This window comes from Cherax quadricarinatus, chromosome 7 (genome assembly GCF_038502225.1).
Source record: "Cherax quadricarinatus isolate ZL_2023a chromosome 7, ASM3850222v1, whole genome shotgun sequence".
In the NCBI taxonomy this organism is placed as follows: domain Eukaryota; kingdom Metazoa; phylum Arthropoda; class Malacostraca; order Decapoda; family Parastacidae; genus Cherax; species Cherax quadricarinatus.
The window spans coordinates 1455633-1473847 of NC_091298.1; the positions used below are offsets into that span (position 1 = coordinate 1455633).

At 38.0% G+C, this 18215-nt stretch overlaps 1 protein-coding gene across 50 annotated transcripts in view; it reads right to left on the reverse strand.

Moving 5' to 3' along the window:
- The window catches only part of trol (terribly reduced optic lobes), a 960590-nt gene that overhangs the window by 587524 nt on the left and 354851 nt on the right, over positions 1-18215 (reverse strand). For 43 of the 50 annotated variants that reach the window (XM_070082142.1, XM_070082177.1, XM_070082160.1 and 40 more), the window contains 4 exons: positions 18077-18190; positions 10985-11098; positions 5035-5148; positions 2887-3000 (listed from right to left, as the gene is read on the reverse strand). In XM_070082142.1, the coding sequence (XP_069938243.1) occupies positions 2887-3000; positions 5035-5148; positions 10985-11098; positions 18077-18190 (456 nt within the window). The remainder of the gene's footprint in view (positions 1-2886; positions 3001-5034; positions 5149-10984; positions 11099-18076; positions 18191-18215) is intronic. The other 7 variants (XM_070082152.1, XM_070082138.1, XM_070082151.1 and 4 more) reach the window with 4 other exon arrangements.

Genomic DNA, 18215 nt, shown 5'->3' on the forward strand with positions numbered 1-18215 from the left:
GTGGAATGATGATGTAAAGAGAGTAGTAGAAGGAGAAAAAGTTAGCATATGAGAAGTTTTTACAAAGTAGAAGTGATGCAAGGAGGGAAGAGTATATGAAGAAAAAGAGAGAGGTTAAGAGAGTGGTAAAGCAATGTAAAAAGAGAGCATATGAGAGAGTGGGTGAGATGTTATCAACAAATTTTGTTGAAAATAAGAAAAAGTTTTGGAGTGAGATTAACAAGTTAAGAAAGCCTAGAGAACAAATGGATTTGTCAGTTAAAAATAGGAGAGGAGAGTTATTAAATGGAGAGTTAGAGGTATTGGGAAGATGGAGGGAATATTTTGAGGAATTGTTAAATGTTGATGAAGATAGGGAAGCTGTGATTTCGTGTATAGGGCAAGGAGGAATAACATCTTGTAGGAGTGAAGAAGAGCCAGTTGTGAGTGTGGGGGAAGTTTGTGAGGCAGTAGGTAAAATGAAAGGGGGTAAGGCAGCCGGGATTGATGGGATAAAGATAGAAATGTTAAAAGCAGGTGGGGATATAGTTTTGGAGTGGTTGGTGCAATTATTTAATAAATGTATGGAAGAGGGTAAGGTACCTAGGGATTGACAGAGAGCATGCATAGTTCCTTTGTATAAAGGCAAAGGGGATAAAAGAGAGTGCAAAAATTATAGGGGTATAAGTCTGTTGAGTATACTTGGTAAAGTGTATGGTAGAGTTATTATTGAAAGAATTAAGAGTAAGACGGAGAATAGGATAGCAGATGAACAAGGAGGCTTTAGGAAAGGTAGGGGGTGTGTGGACCAGGTGTTTACAGTGAAACATATAAGTGAACAGTATTTAGATAAGGCTAAAGAGGTCTTTGTGGCATTTATGGATTTGGAAAAGGCATATGACAGGGTGGATAGGGGGGCAATGTGGCAGATGTTGCAGGTGTATGGTGTAGGAGGTAGGTTACTGAAAGCATTGAAGAGTTTTTACGAGGATAGTGAGGCTCAAGTTAGAGTATGTAGGAAAGAGGGAAATTATTTCCCTGTAAAAGTAGGCCTTAGACAAGGATGTGTGATGTCACCGTGGTTGTTTAATATATTTATAGATGGGGTTGTAAGAGAAGTAAATGCGAGGGTCTTGGCAAGAGGCGTGGAGTTAAAAGATAAAGAATCACACACAAAGTGGGAGTTGTCACAGCTGCTCTTTGCTGATGACACTGTGCTCTTGGGAGATTCTGAAGAGAAGTTGCAGAGATTGGTGGATGAATTTGGTAGGGTGTGCAAAAGAAGAAAATTAAAGGTGAATACAGGAAAGAGTAAGGTTATGAGGATAACAAAAAGATTAGGTGATGAAAGATTGGATATCAGATTGGAGGGAGAGAGTATGGAGGAGGTGAATGTATTCAGATATTTGGGAGTGGATGTGTCAGCGGATGGGTCTATGAAAGATGAGGTGAATCATAGAATTGATGAGGGGAAAAGGGTGAGTGGTGCACTTAGGAGTCTGTGGAGACAAAGAACTTTGTCCTTGGAGGCAAAGAGGGGAATGTATGAGAGTAAAGTTTTACCAACGCTCTTATATGGGTGTGAAACATGGGTGATGAATGTTGCAGCGAGGAGAAGGCTGGAGGCAGTGGAGATGTCATGTCTGAGGGCAATGTGTGGTGTGAATATAATACAGAGAATTCGTAGTTTGGAAGTTAGGAGGAAGTACGGGATTACCAAAACTGTTGTCCAGAGGGCTGAGGAAGGGTTGTTGAGGTGGTTCAGACATGTAGAGAGAATGGAGCGAAACAGAATAACTTCAAGAGTGTATCAGTCTGTAGTGGAAGGAAGGCGAGGTAGAGGTCGGCCTAGGAAAGGTTGGAGGGAGGGGGTAAAGGAGGTTTTGTGTGCGAAGGGCTTGGACTTCCAGTAGGCATGCGTAAGCGTGTTTGATAGGAGTGAATGGAGACAAATGGTTTTTAATACTTGACGTGCTGTTGGAGTGTGAGCAAAGTAACATTTATGAAGGGCTTCAGGGAAACCGGCAGGCTGGACTTGAGTCCTGGAGATGGGAAGTACAGTGCCTGCACTCTGAAGGAGGGGTGTTAATGTTGCAGTTTAAAAACTAGTGTAATGCACCCTTCTGGCAAGACAGTGATGGAGTGAATGATGGTGAAAGTTTTTCTTTTTCGGGCCACCCTGCCTTGGTGGGAATCGGCCAGTGTGATAATAAAAAAAAAAAAAAAATGTCCCACAACTTGGAGTATCAGTTATGAGAATTATCATATACAGCAATACAACACTGGAATTACATTGTACATGAGAAAGCAAACTGGCTGCTGACATGACATATACAGTATGGCATTTCCAAATACAGTAATTAGCAAATCTGTATAGAAAAACTACAGATGCCCCAGCTTATAAGTAATATTTGCCAGTAGACATCAACTATGATTAAGTAGCAAGGAATGAATGTAGGTCAATCGAGAGGAAACAAACAATTCATAGCATGGTATAAAGCAATAACTTTTAATCTCATTCAACACTTATAAGCAGAAATGGTGAAAATGCATTTACAATTAAGGTCCTGTAGCTGAATAAACAAGGCTCACATACTGATGGTATGGACAAACAGACATCAATAATGCAGAATACTTCCCTATATTTAAAGGCAGTTGGTGAAGCCTGATATTTTTTTTATTTATTTGCATTTCATGCTGTCTTTAATGGATCTAGCTATAAAAGACAACCAATTAGATGAAACTTTATATTGAAACAGAAAGAAACAGATAATATAAAGACACTTTCCCAGAAAATATATGTATATAAACCTCAAGTTACTTGTTAAACCAAGAATTACCACAGTGAAAGCTATTTCTGATATTATAATTGCAAACAAATTTAGGATGAAAGTTTTCAGAACTTACATACTGGACAGTTCTCTTCATCAGAGTAGTCATAACACTGAGGATATCCATCACAGCGAACTTGATATGGGAGACACGTCCCATCTAAACAAGTCCATTCCCCTGGCCTACAAGCTTTGTATATATATATTAAAGAGATCATGCATTAATAAAGCAATTAACCTTTTAAGCAAAAATACATTAGATATTACATGCTGTATTAGATACATGCATTACCAGATGAATGCAAAGTTATATAGGTAAATATAAGCATGCATGCAAAACTATGTAAACATAAACAATTGAAGATAATTACTGTACAGACAAAACAAGATAAATTTATAAAACACTTGAATAAGTGGATCTTAGAAATTATTAATTTACACTATTATTTATCAGTCTATGTTCACAATGTTCTTAACATCTTCCTCTGTTCACTTTACAAAGTAAAGCAAGTAAAGCACTGTCAACAAAGTTTATAGAAGGACAATGCACTTATTTAAATACTGTACTATGTTAATATTGATGTTTACATGAAAGTGATCACATTGCTGAAATAATATATGGTGCAATTTCAACTCTGATGCAATGTGTTATACAGTAGCAGTCTTCCACTGGAGCAGTGGAAGACTGCTACTGTAAATTAGAATAGTAGGATTGCCAATAAGTATGGTAACAGGACACTACTGTTTAACAGCGATGAGCACGGGATATCACATAATGGTGCACATGGGTTAGTGTCACCTGATCACCATGTCTAGGCTGGGCAACAACTTAACTGCCAAATATTTGGAAATGCTTAAGCTGCCATACTTTTATAGGATGGTGTTTGAGGTTACCATAAAGAAGCCTTCTAAACATTTCTGGATAACTAGATAAGCATCATCCCATCTCATGTGGTGTACTTTCTGTGTGGCTTGCAAAAATTACCATATAATTCTTTTTTAACACATTGGCTATTTCCTACTGAGGCAGGGTGACCCCAAAAAATAAAAAAATACTTTCATCATCACTAACTCCTCAGTGTCTTGCCAGAGGTTTCCCAACACTACAGTTCAAAACTGCAAATATATCTCCACACCTCCTTTAAGAGTGCAGCCACTGTACTTCCCACCTCCAGTACTCAAGTCCGTCTAACTGGTTTCCCAGAATCCCTTCACAAAATATTACCCTGCTCACACTCCAACAGCTTATCAAACCCCAAAAGCCATTCATCTCCACTCTCTCCTATCTAACATGCTCACACATGCCTGCTCTATGTCCAAGCCCCTTGCACACAAAACCTCTTTTACCCCCCCTCCCTCCATCCTTTCCGAGGATGACCCCTACTCGCCCTTCCCTCCACTACAGATTTATACACCCTGTAAGTCATCTTATTTTACTCCATCCTCTTTAAATGACTAAACCACCTCAATAACCCCTCTTCAGCCCTCTGAATAATACTTTTAGTAACTCCACACCTCCTCCTAATTTCCATACTACAAATTCTTTGCATAATAGTTACGCCATACATTGCCCATAGACATGACATCTCCACTGCCTCCACCCTCCTCCTTGCAACACTCACAACCCATGCTTCACACCCATATAAGAGCATTGGGACCATTATATTCTCATACATTTCTCTTGTTGCCTCCATGGATAGCATTCTTTGTTTCCAAAGATACCTCACTGCACCACCCACGTTTTTTCCATCATCAATTCTATGGTTTACCTTGTCCTTCATAAACCCATCCACATACAAGTTTACTCCCAAATATCTGAACACATTCACTTCATCCATACTCCCTGCCTCCAACCTGATATCCAGTTTTTCTTTACCTAACTCATTTGATATCCTCATCACCTTACTCTTATCTATGTTCACTTTCAACCTTCTTCCTTTACACATTATATAATTTTTTTTAAACATCCTGGTCATGTTATACATACAAAGAAAGAAACATTTACTCATCTACCTACAAACTCAAACAAAAAATTACATGACAAGCGAAGAACATGAATCAAAAGCATGAAAACACTATCACATATATATATAATGTAAGAAAAATAGTCCCATGTTCACATCACACATCATAACCAGCATAACTAAAGTTACAAGTAGCCTAACTGCTCTCAGAGATAAGCTCACACAAGACCATTCATTTAATAAATGTAAATGCATTATACCTTGTTGACATTGCTCTTCATCTGAATAATCAGGACATTCATATTGATAATTACATCTTGCTTGCTGTGGCACACAGGTTCCATCTCTGCACCTCCACTCACCAGACATGCAGGCTACAGAGAAACAACCACTAGTACATGCAATACTCTTCTAAGATAATATGTAAAATATATATGTATATATATTGTTTGTATATACATGTATATCTGTGTTTGTATGTTTTTTCAATGGACCACCATCTCCCAATGAGGCAGAGTGACCCAAAAAAGAAACACTCATCATTATTCATTTCATCACTGTCTTGCCAGAGGTGCACCAATACTACAGTTCAAATTCCCCCAAAACTGCAAATATCCCCACTCTTCTTTCAGAGTATAGGCACTATACTTGCCACCTCCAGGACTCAAACTGAGCATCAGTAACAAATTTTCCTGATTCTCCCAGGGATGTTACCCTCATCTCACTGTACCCGCTGTGTATATTAAAGGGGCAACACCCATTAGCACCATTTTTCTGCTCTGTGGATACTTTGTGATTTTGGTTGAATGCCAGTAACTGAACTCAAGTGAGGGTGTAGGTGTCCTCTTCTGCTGAGGCTTAACCAAGGGAATCAACCTGACATACCTGGGAACTTTCTATTACTGTTATCAACAAGCTTTGGGCAATACTTCTTCCCAAACTGTCAGGAAGCTGCTCAATATGGCAAAAGCTGTCTTCTCAAGTTATAAAATGAGCTGCAAACAAAAAATGTGATTCATTTAACATATTTCTTGCTTAATGAACCATTCCACCTGTCTCTATCTAAGTCATTAAGTGGGGGTCTACTGTACATGCAATAACTTTCAAGTGATGCAATATATATTTAAATGCAAAAATTTACAATATACGATTTGTATATTTTATATATTTTACATAGGGCCCACCTCTGGTGTAAATTGTGGGACCCATAGCCTCAGAGAAGTGAATAAAAAGGCTTCAAGGAAGAATATTTGGATTTCTTCTTGAAGCCGCTTGAATATTCCACTTCCCCTACCTATATATTACATATACACGTATATATATTCTTCTTCTTCTTTCAACGTACCGGCCGTATCTCACTGAGGTAGGGTGGCCCAAGAAGATAAACGAAAGTTTCTCCTTTTAAATTTAGTAATATATACAGGAGAAGGGGTTACTAGCCCCTTGCTCCCAGCATTTTAGTCACCTCTTGCAACACGCATGGCTTACGGAGGAAGAATTCTGTTCCACTTCCTCATGAAGATAGGAGGAAATAAACAAGAATAAGAACTAGAAAGAAAATAGAAGAAAACCCAGAGGAGTGTGTATATATGTGCTTGTACATGTATGTGTAGTGTGACCTAAGTGTAAGTAGAAGTAGCAAAACATACCTGAAATCTTGCATATTCATGAGAAAGAAAAAAGGACACCAGCAATCCTACCATCATGTAAAACAATTACAGGCTTTCGTTTTACACTCACCTGGCAGGACGGTAGTACCTCCCTGGGTGGTTGCTGTCTACCAACCTACTACCTATGTAAGTAATACATATTTTATGAAAAAGAGGACTAATAAGTATACAAGGTATCATATGGCATGTAATGAAAGTAGTTTGTTAGATTATGTGTTGGTGGACAAAAGGTTGATGGGTAGGCTCCAGGATGTACATGTTTATAGAAGGGCAACGGATATATCGGATCATTATCTAGCTGTAGCTACAGTTAGAGTAAGAGGTAGATGGGACAAGGAAAATGGCAACAGTAAATAAGAGAGAGGTGAAAGTTTATAAACTAAGGGAGGAGGAAGTTAGGGTGGTGAGATATAAACAACTATTGTCAGAAAGGTTGGCTAGTGCAAGTATGAGTATTGGGGGAGTTGAAGAGGGTTGGAATAGTTTTAAAAATGCAGTATTAGAATGTGGGGCAGAAGTTTGTGGCTATAGGAGGGTGGGTGCAGGAGGAAAGAGGAATGATTGGTGGAATGATGAGGTAAAGGCTGCAATAAAAGAGAAAAAAAATTAGCTTGAGAGGTTTTTACAAAGCAGAAGTGATATAAGAAGGGCAGAGTATATGGAGAGTAAAAGAAATATGAAGAGAGTGGTGAGAGAGTGCAAAAAGAGAGCAAATGACAGAGTGGGAGTGCCTCTGCAAAGACAGTGATTATGTATGAGTGATGGTGAAAGTGTTGTATGATGAAAATTTTTTCTTTCTTTTTGGGTTTTTCTTTCTTCTTGGGTCACCCTGCCTTGGTGGTAAATGGCTGATATGTTAAAAAAAATATATATGCAATTTAAACTACGTGAGCAACTCAATATCAAAATATTAGGCAAAATATTCATCTACTGAATTACTACTACATTTGTTAAATTTTATACTAAGTATCAACAATCATGAAGAATGCATATCTGAATATTTTATTTATTTTATTATCACACTGGCCGATTCCCACCAAGGCAGGGTGGCCCAAAAAAGAAAAACTTTCACCATCATTCACTCCATCACTGTCTTGCCAGAAGGGTGCTATACACTACAGTTTAAACTGCAACATTAACACCCCTCCTTCAGAGTGCAGGCACTGTACTTCCCATCTCCAGGACTCAAGTCCGGCATGCCGGTTTCCCTGAACCCCTTCATAAATGTTACTTTGCTGACACTCCAACAGCACGTCAAGTATTAAAAACCATTTGTCTCCATTCACTCCTATCAAACACGCTCACGCATGCCTGCTGGAAGTCCAAGCCCCTCGCACACAAAACCTCCTTTACCCCCTCCCTCCAACCTTTCCTAGGCCGACCCCTACCCCGCCTTCCTTCCACTACAGACTGATACACTCTTGAAGTCACTCTGTTTCGCTCCGTTCTCTCTACATGTCCGAACCACCTCAACAACCCTTCCTCAGCCCTCTGGACAACAGTTTTGGTAATCCTGCACCTCCTCCTAACTTCCAAACTACGAATTCTCTGCATTATATTCACACCACACATTGCCCTCAGATATGACATCTCCACTGCCTCCAGCCTTCTCCTCGCTGCAACATTCATCACCCATATAAGAGCGTTGGTAAAACTATACTCTCATACATTCCCCTCTTTGCCTCCAAGGACAAAGTTCCTTGTCTCCACAGACTCCTAAGTGCACCACTCACCCTTTTCCCCTCATCAATTCTATGATTCACCTCATCTTTCATAGACCCATCCGCTGACACGTCCACTCCCAAATATCTGAATACATTCACCTCCTCCATACTCTCTCCCTCCAATCTGATATCCAATCTTTCATCACCTAATCTTTTTGTTATCCTCATAACCTTACTCTTTCCTGTATTCACTTTTAATTTTCTTCTTTTGCACACCCTACCAAATTCATCCACCAATCTCTGCAACTTCTCTTCAGAATCTCCCAAGAGCACAGTGTCATCAGCAAAGAGCAACTGTGACAACTCCCACTTTATGTGTGATTCTTTATCTTTTAACTCCACACCTCTTGCCAAGACCCTCGCATTTACTTCTCTTACAACCCCATCTATAAATATATTAAACAACCACGGTGACATCACACATCCTTGTCTAAGGCCTACTTTTACTGGGAAATAATTTCCCTCTTTCCTACATACTCTTACTTGAGCCTCACTATCCTCGTAAAAACTCTTCACTGCTTTCAGTAACCTACCTCCTACACTATACACCTGCAGCATCTGCCACATTGCCCCCCTATCCACCCTGTCATACGCCTTTTCCAAATCCATAAATGCCACAAAGACCTCTTTAGCCTTATCTAAATACTGTTCACTTATATGTTTCACTGTAAACACCTGGTCCACACACCCCCTACCTTTCCTAAAGCCTCCTTGTTCATCTGCTATCCTATTCTCAGTCTTACTCTTAATTCTTTCAATAATAGCTCTACCATACACTTTACCAGGTATACTCAACAGACTTATCCCCCTATAATTTTTGCATTCTCTTTTGTCCCCTTTGCCTTTATACAAAGGAACTATGCATGCTCTCTGCCAATCCCTAGGTACCTTATCCTCTTCCATACATTTATTAAATAATTGCACCAACCTCTCCAAAACTATATCCCCACCTGCTTTTAACATTTCTATCTTTATCCCATCAATCCCGGCTGCCTTACCCCTTTTCATTTTACCTACTCCCTCACGAACTTCCCCCACACTCACAACTGGCTCTTTCTCACTCCTACAAGATGTTATTTCTCCTTGCCCTATACACGAAATCACAGCTTCCCTATCTTCATCAACATTTAACAATTCCTCAAAATATTCCCTCCATCTTCCCAATACCTCTAACTCTCCATTTAATAACTCTCCTCTCCTATTTTTAACTGACAAATCCATTTGTTCTCTAGGCTTCCTTAACTTGTTAATCTCACTCCAAACTTTTTCTTATTTTCAAGAAAATTTGTTGATGACATCTCACCCACTCTCTCATTTGCTCTCTTTTTACATTGCTTCACCACTCTCTTAACCTCTCTCTTTTTCTCCATATACTCTTCCCTCCTTGCATCACTTCTACTTTGTAAAAACTTCTCATATTCTAACTTTTTCTCCCTTACTACTCTCTTCACATCATCATTCCACCAATCGCTCCTCTTCCCTCCCACACCCACTTTCCTGTAACCACAAACTTCTGCTGAACACTCTAACACTACATTTTTAAACCTACCCCATACCTCTTCGACCCCATTGCCTATGCTCTCATTAGCCCATCTATCCTCCAATAGCTGTTTATATCTTACCCTAACTGCCTCCTCTTTTAGTTTATAAACCTTCACCTCTCTCTTCCATGATGCTTCTATTCTCCTTGTATCCCATCTACCTTTTACTCTCAGTGTAGCTACAACTAGAAAGTGATCTGATATGTCTGTGGCCCCTCTATAAACATGTACATCCTGAAGTCAACTCAACAGTCTTTTATCTACCAATACATAATCCAACAAACCTCTGTCATTTTGCCCTACATCATATCTTGTATACTTATTTATCCTCTTTTTTCTTAAAATATGTATTACCTATAACAAAACCCCTTTCTATACAAAGTTCAATCAAAGGGCTCCCATTATCATTTACACCTGGCATCCCAAACTTACCTACCACACCCTCTCTAAAAGTTTCTCCTACTTTAGCATTCAGGTCCCCTACCACAATTACTTTCTCACTTGGTTCAAAGGCTCCTATACATTCACTTAACATCTCCCAAAATCTCTCTCTCTCCTCTGCATTCCTCTCTTCTCCAGGTGCATACATGCTTATTATGACCCACTTCTCGCATCCAACCTTTACTTTAATCCACATAATTCTGGAATTTACACATTCATATTCTCTTTTCTCCTTCCATAACTGATCCTTCAACATTACTGCTACCCCTTCTTTTGCTCTAACTCTCTCAGATACTCCAGATTTAATCCCATTTATTTCCCCCCACCGAAACTCCCCTACCCCCTTCAGCTTTGTTTCACTTAGGGCCAGGACATCCAACTTCTTTTCATTCATAACATCAGCAATCATCTGTTTCTTGTCATCCGCACTACATCCACGCACATTCAAGCATCCCAGTTTTTATAAAGTTTTTCTTCTTCTCTTTTTTAGTAAATGTCTACAGGAGAAGGGGTTACTAGCCCATTGCTCCCGGCATTTTAGTCGCCTCATACGACATGCATGGCTTATGGAGGAAAGATTCTTTTCCACTTCCCCATGGACAATAGAAGAAATAAAGAAGAACAAGAGCTATTTAGAAAAAGAAGAAAAACCTAGATGTATGTATATATATATGCATGTGCATGTCTGTGAAGTGTGACCAAAGTGTAAGTAGGAGTAGCAAGATATCCCTGTTATCTAGCGTGTTTATGAGACAGAAAAAGAAACCAGCAATCCTACCATCATGCAAAACATATCTGAATAAAATCTTCCATTTTATGTAGTAAATGCCATACCTCGTGGACATCCTTCTTCATCAGAATAATCAGGACAATCATTCCGACCATCACACCTTTCTTGCTGAGGTATACACAATCCTTCTCTACACCTCCACTCATCAAAGTCACAAACTAAAAAAGAAATATACAAAGTATAAATAGAAACAAAATGTGCCTTAATGATACAGTAATTTAAAATGCCACTATCATTATGAATAAAAATCATCACCTGTATTATCAGACCAAATTCCCACTTCCACGGGAATGAGGAGCCCTTGCCCTGAAAGGATGGGAAAAAAAATAGGAAAAATAGGTTAAATATATTCTGATAGCCAATTATTCTTTTAACTTTGTTTCCCAAAAACAAAGAAAAAAAAATTTCATCATTCAACACTTTCTCCATCATTCGTAATCACTCGTTGCAGAGGCACTCAGATACAACAGTTTAGATGTCACTCCAAACAGCCAATATCCCAAACACCTCCTTTAAAGTGCTGGCATTGTACTTCCCATTATCAGGACTCCAGTTCGGCTAACCGGTTTTCCTGAATCCCTTCACAAAACATTACCCTGCTCACACTCCAACAATTTCTAATTACCTATTATAAATACAGGAACAGATGAATGTTCATGAAGTCCCATCTTTGTGGTTTCACATATAATTTTCTGGATATTTTTGTTCATAGGATTTACTACCTCTTGAATCTCCTTCCAGCACTCTTACTTCTTTATTAGTGACAATACTACCATGTTGTATCTACAGTATTAATTACCCTTTGTAGTCATAAGAATAGTGTTTTGCTTGTTGTGCCATGTCTTCACTGCTTTGTCTGGCAAATAACTGCCTAAATATTCTAGTAGCTACAGCTCTTACTACCTCCTCTTTTAACCCTTTGACTGTCGCGGCCGTATATGTACGTCTTACGAGGTACCGTGTTTGATGTATATACAGCAGGGCCCCGCTTTACGGCGTTCCTCTAATACGGACATTTCAAATTATGACCAAAACTCGCTATACGGCTCCCCCCACCTGTCTTTCTAATACGGTCACAGCGGCCCACCGAGTTTGTTTACATTCTCCCTGAGCACATCTCCTTATTATGTCTGGAAACTTTCCAAAATTTCAAGTGTTTTAAAGTTATTGTATATTTTATATGTATTGTACTTGATAATTAAACTTGTGTACACCTGTACCTAAATAAACTTACACACTGTGCTGGCATGTAGGTACACATTAAAATCACTAAGAGTCTCTCTACTCTTGATGCAATAATAATAATAATAATAATAATAATAATAATAATAATAATAATCTCTTGGGCGCATTAATGTCGCATATTACGTTAATATAGACATTTCCCTTAATCTATCTATGATATTTTTTTTCAAAATTATATAAGAAACACATTATGTAACACACAAACATGATACATGCACCCACAGTATAAAAATTTATACAAATATATATGAGATGTTTACCAAATGGTTTGTAGAAGTGTCGGAAGAATTACGTTTTCTCTAGCCCGTCACCTGTTACTAGGGATAACTGTAGAAAAATATTCCTTTCGTATGCCTTCACTTTATAGCTATAATTCTGTACTAACTTGTACACAGTGTAAGAGTATTTGTTTCGTGATTTAATTATAATAATAATAAAAATATTATAAGGTAAAAGTTTCACAAACTCTTACAAATGTACATGAATGAACTAAAACTGGACACGTATTAATACCATCTATTTTGCCTGACCGAGTGATCATCCACAACCTGTTCAGTTTGTTTGTTTACGCTGTCTGAGCTCGGTGTATCATTAAATGTTGTATATTACGTTAATATACACATTTTCATTAATCCATCCATGATATTTTTTTCAAAATTATATAATAAACACGATACATAACATAAATACATAACATATGTGTAGAGAACCTAGGATAACCCAAAAAAGTCAGAGTGACTTACTTCCATTGCCTTCACTCAGAGCATCATTTCTTCTCAAAATGATGTTACATGAGAATGGGAGTGTTCTTCTTTATTTATTCTACCGTATCAATGTAGAGACAACCTGTACACAATGTAACTTGTACACAAACCAGACGTGTACACTGTTTACAAAACTTACCTTCGCCTGGTTTGTTTACATAACTCTGCGCCTGTCCTCTCTCATGCACTCATTCTTTCTCTCTGGTATGGTAGCCCGGCTGACTACCATACATACCACACTTGATTTTTTACAGTAAATACTACTCATCTCACCCTATATTTTAAGGTAAGTAATGAGTGAACTGTATATACATTTTATCGCTCTGGGATGCTTAAATATCATAGAATAGTATGTGTGGGTGGGTTGGCCTGGTATGGTAGCCTGACTGACTACCATACATACCACACTTGATTTTTTACAATAAATACTACTCATCTCACCCTATATTTTAAGGTAAGTAATGAGTGAACTGTATATACATTTTATCGCTCTGGGATGCTTAAATATCATAGAATAGTATGTGTGAGTGGGGTGGCCTGGTATGGTAGCCTGGCTGACTACCATACATACCACACTTGATTTCTTACAATAAATACTACTTGTCTCACCCTAGATTAAGACTATAAATATTTTAAGGTAAGTAATGAGTGCACTATGTGTGTATTGTACTTTTTTATTGTTTTTGATGCCTGGTTCTATTGCTAACATAATATATGTTAGTGTAAACTTGTTATCTAGTGTTTGTATGCATTTGTAAGTGGAAAAAAAGGGTGTTCCACTTTACGGTGGTTTCCGCTTTACGGCGGTAGCCTGGAACCTAACCCGCCGTATAAGTGGGGCCCTCCTGTATACTCATAAATTCTAGCGGCTTCAAATCAAGCAGGAAAAAGCTGGTAGCCCCACATGTGAGAGAATGGGTCTGTGTGGTCAGTGTGCACCATATAAAAAAAATCCTGGAGCACACAGTGCATAATGAGAAAAAAAAAACTCCGACCGTTTTTTTTAATTAAAATGCCGACTTTGTGGTCTATTTTCGTATAGTATTTATGGTTGTATTCTCGTTTTCTTGGTCTCATTTGATAGAATGGAAAACATATTATAGAAATAGAGGTGATTTTGATTGATTTTACTATAAAAAGAACCCAGAAATGGAGCTCAAAGTAGGGGAAATGTTTGATTTTTGCCAATGTTCAAAAGTAAACAAATGATGCCATTGTCCAATAAATGTCCAACTAGCCATTCTAATATGCAGTCATGAATGGGTTGATGTTATTTATACAATTATTACAGTATTGCAGTAGTCTGCATAATAATAAGTCTTCTATTTTTTGTTTGAATAAAAATTAAAAATAGAAAGCAAGAGTAATATCAGAGGGGCCTGGAGACATGACTGATGAACAAAGAAAATGTTATTTTAGAACCAGGAATGTCTGCATTGTTCATTCTGGACCTTATTTTGAAATTGTCATATTTTTTAATTTTCGTGATATTCGCCAAATTGCAAATTTCTGACCACATTATTAGGTAGTTGAAATCAGTAAATGGGCAGTTTCTTGTACTCAATCGATAGAAAAAATCGAGTTCTAAAGAAATAGCTATGAGTTTGGGCGACTGGAACAATGGAATTAACCGAAAATCGGGCTCAAAGTGGGCGAAATCGCCGATTTGTAAACAGCGCCGAGGTCGCTAACTTCGCGAGAGCATAATTCCGTCAGTTTTCCATCAAATTTCGTTTTTTGGTGTCATTACAATCGGGAAAAGATTCTCTATCATTTCATAAGAAAATTTTTTTTTTTTTTTTTTCAAATTTTGCGACACCAGGAGACACCTCAGGATTGGGGGTTGCGACAGTCAAAGGGTTAACCTATTCCAGGAGACCATCTTTGTTTGTAAAACAAATACTTTCTACTGCACTTTGTGCATCGCCTTTTCTTCTAATTTCAAGTGTGACCTCCTGCTCTCTCTGTTGGTGCTAAAACCTCTTTAATCATTGTTCACATTCTTTAATGATTTTATGACTTTTATCATGTTTCGTCATCTGCTATCAATGTGGATATTTTTAACATTTCCACTCTTCTTAACTCTTGTTTTTAAACTCGGGGAGCTATTTTTCAACATGTCTCTGGACTTTTTCTGTTAAATCTTCATGTTTCTTTACATGCAACTACCATACCCTTGATTTAAGAAACCTCAATTAATTCAGAAACAATGGACAGTGTCCACTGGACAAAGAAGTCCACTATCATGGCAAAGCAATCTCACCACTTTCCACCACAATCATCACTACTAGCCACTTGCTTTAGCCTTTTAAACCCTTAAATTCAGGGTTTCTTTCAAATTCCAATAATGGTTTAGTGCCTACTGTAAACTGGCATTTAAAGTACTTCAATATCCATATATCTGCAGACTATTTTAAAATTTGCCAGTACAGTGGAACCTCTACTTACAAGTATAATCCATTCCGTAACCTTGCTCGCAACTGGATTCGCTCATTTGCAGAGTCAATTTTCCTCATTTAAATTAATTGAAATGCAATTAATCCGTTCCAGTGGAATTCTGTACTTCACTAATTTCCCTAATATCAACTCTACAGCTTATTTAATTATCACAATTCATCTAATATGACATAGTAAACATTATAAATAACATAGAAACCTGATATACAGTGGACCCCCAGTTAACAATATTTTTTCACTCCATAAGTATGTTCAGGTGCCAGTACTGACCGAATTTGTTCCCATAAGGAATATTGTGAAGTAGATTAGTCCATTTCAGACCCCCAAACATACACATACAAACGCACTTACATAAATACACTTACATAATTGGTCGCATTCGGAGGTGATCGTTATGCGGGGGTCCACTGTATACTCTAGAATGAATAAAATATGTCATTCATGTAGTGGTATCATTTGCAGACAAGAGTTTGTCTGGAGACAGGACAAAATACTTCTTGAATAATTTCGCTAGCGTGCGTGAGCGTGTTAGATAGGAGTGAATGGAGACGAATGGTACTTGGGACCTGACGATCTGTTGGAGTGTGAGCAGAGTAATATTTAGTGAAGGGATTAAGGGAAACCGGTTATTTTCATATAGTCGGACTTGATATAGTATATTATACACACTCAGATGAGTGTGTATAATATATATATATATATATATATATATATATATATATATATATATATATATATATATATATATATATATATATATATATATTATATATATATATATATATATATATTATTATTATTATTATTATTTTTTATTATCACACTGGCCGATTCCCACCAAGGCAGGGTGGCCCGAAAAAGAAAAACTTTCACCATCATTCACTCCATCACTGTCTTGCCAGAAGGGTGCTTTACACTACAGTTTTTAAACTGCAACATTAACACCCCTCCTTCAGAGTGCAGGCACTGTACTTCCCATCTCCAGGACTCAAGTCCGGCCTGCCGGTTTCCCTGAACCCCTTCATAAATGTTACTTTGCTCACACTCCAACAGCACGTCAAGTATTAAAAACCATTTGTCTCCATTCACTCCTATCAAACACGCTCACGCATGCCTGCTGGAAGTCCAAGCCCCTCGCACACAAAACCTCCTTTACCCCCTCCCTCCCTCGCACACAAAACCTCCTTTACCCCCTCCCTCCAACCTTTCCTAGGCCAACCCCTACCCCGCCTTCCTTCCACTACAGACTGATCCACTCTTGAAGTCACTCTGTTTCTCTCCATTCTCTCTACATCTCCGAACCACCTCAATAACCCTTCCTCAGGCCTCTGGACAACAGTTTTGGTAATCCCGCACCTCCTCCTAACTTCCAAACTACGAATTCTCTGCATTATATTCACACCACACATTGCCCTCAGACATGACATCTCCACTGCCTCCAGCCTTCTCCTCACTGCAACATTCATCACCCATGCTTCACACCCATATAAGAGCGTTGGTAAAACTATACTCTCATACATTCCCCTCTTTGCCTCCAAGGACAAAGTTCTTTGTCTCCACAGACTCCTAAGTGCACCACTCACCCTTTTTCCCTCATCAATTCTATGATTCACCTCATCTTTCATAGACCCATCCGCTGACACGTCCACTCCCAAATATCTGAATACATTCACCTCCTCCATACTCTCTCCCTCCAATCTGATATCCAATCTTTCATCACCTAATCTTTTTGTTATCCTCATAACCTTACTCTTTCCTGTATTCACTTTTAATTTTCTTCTTTTGCACACCCTACCAAATTCATCCACCAATCTCTGCAACTTCTCTTCAGAATCTCCCACGAGCACAGTGTCATCAGCAAAGAGCAACTGTGACAACTCCCACTTTGTGTGTGATTCTTTAATAGAGTAGTTGTGTACTTTTTACTAACCTACAGGGCAGTTTACTTCATCAGACTTGTCAAGACACTCAGGTACTCTATTACAACGTAATGTGCCAGGCAAACACGTTCCATCTCCACATGTCCATTCGTCTGGGCGGCAAGCTACCCAGAAAGTATCTTTTATGCTTATAAATTTACAATACAATAAAAGTACTAATTTATGTGAATAACTATACTGTCATTACAGTATAGTTATTCACATATGTTATCAAAATGGTAAGACGAATGTTTTAGCATTCCTCTCTACATTTTCTCATTTCCTCCCTCCCTCCCTCCTTCTCACACTGCTTCTTCCTCAGTAGAATGATAATATAACAGTGATTTCCATAAATACTACACATACACTTTTAAAAAGCGTTATAAAAAAAATACGGTGTCTCATGCACTGGTGTCTTATTTGAAGGAAAATATGGAATATAAAAATAATGCAAAACAGTTTATTCTTAAAATAAGAAATGAGATACAAGAAATAAAACAGTGGTTCAATGTTAGGAACTGGAAACTATGATGAAGAAAAAACACTAGAATCCATATAGAAGGCAAATGAGCTCTCAAACTTACTGGAGATTCAAATAAATCATATATGAATATATACAAAGAAAAGTAGGGAATAAACTAATACAAGAATAATAGAATGTAAAGGTGAAAGATAAAACAGACAATTTACCAAAAATTATACACAATTATAATTTAATAATCAGAGAGCAATGAAGTAGTTATATACTAACCTACTGGGCAGTTGCTTTCATCAGACTTGTCAAGACAATCAGGAATACTATTACAATGAGCTGTTATAGGCACACAAGATCCATCTAAGCATGTCCATTGGTCCGAACGACATGCTACATAAAAAAAAAAATTGTAGCT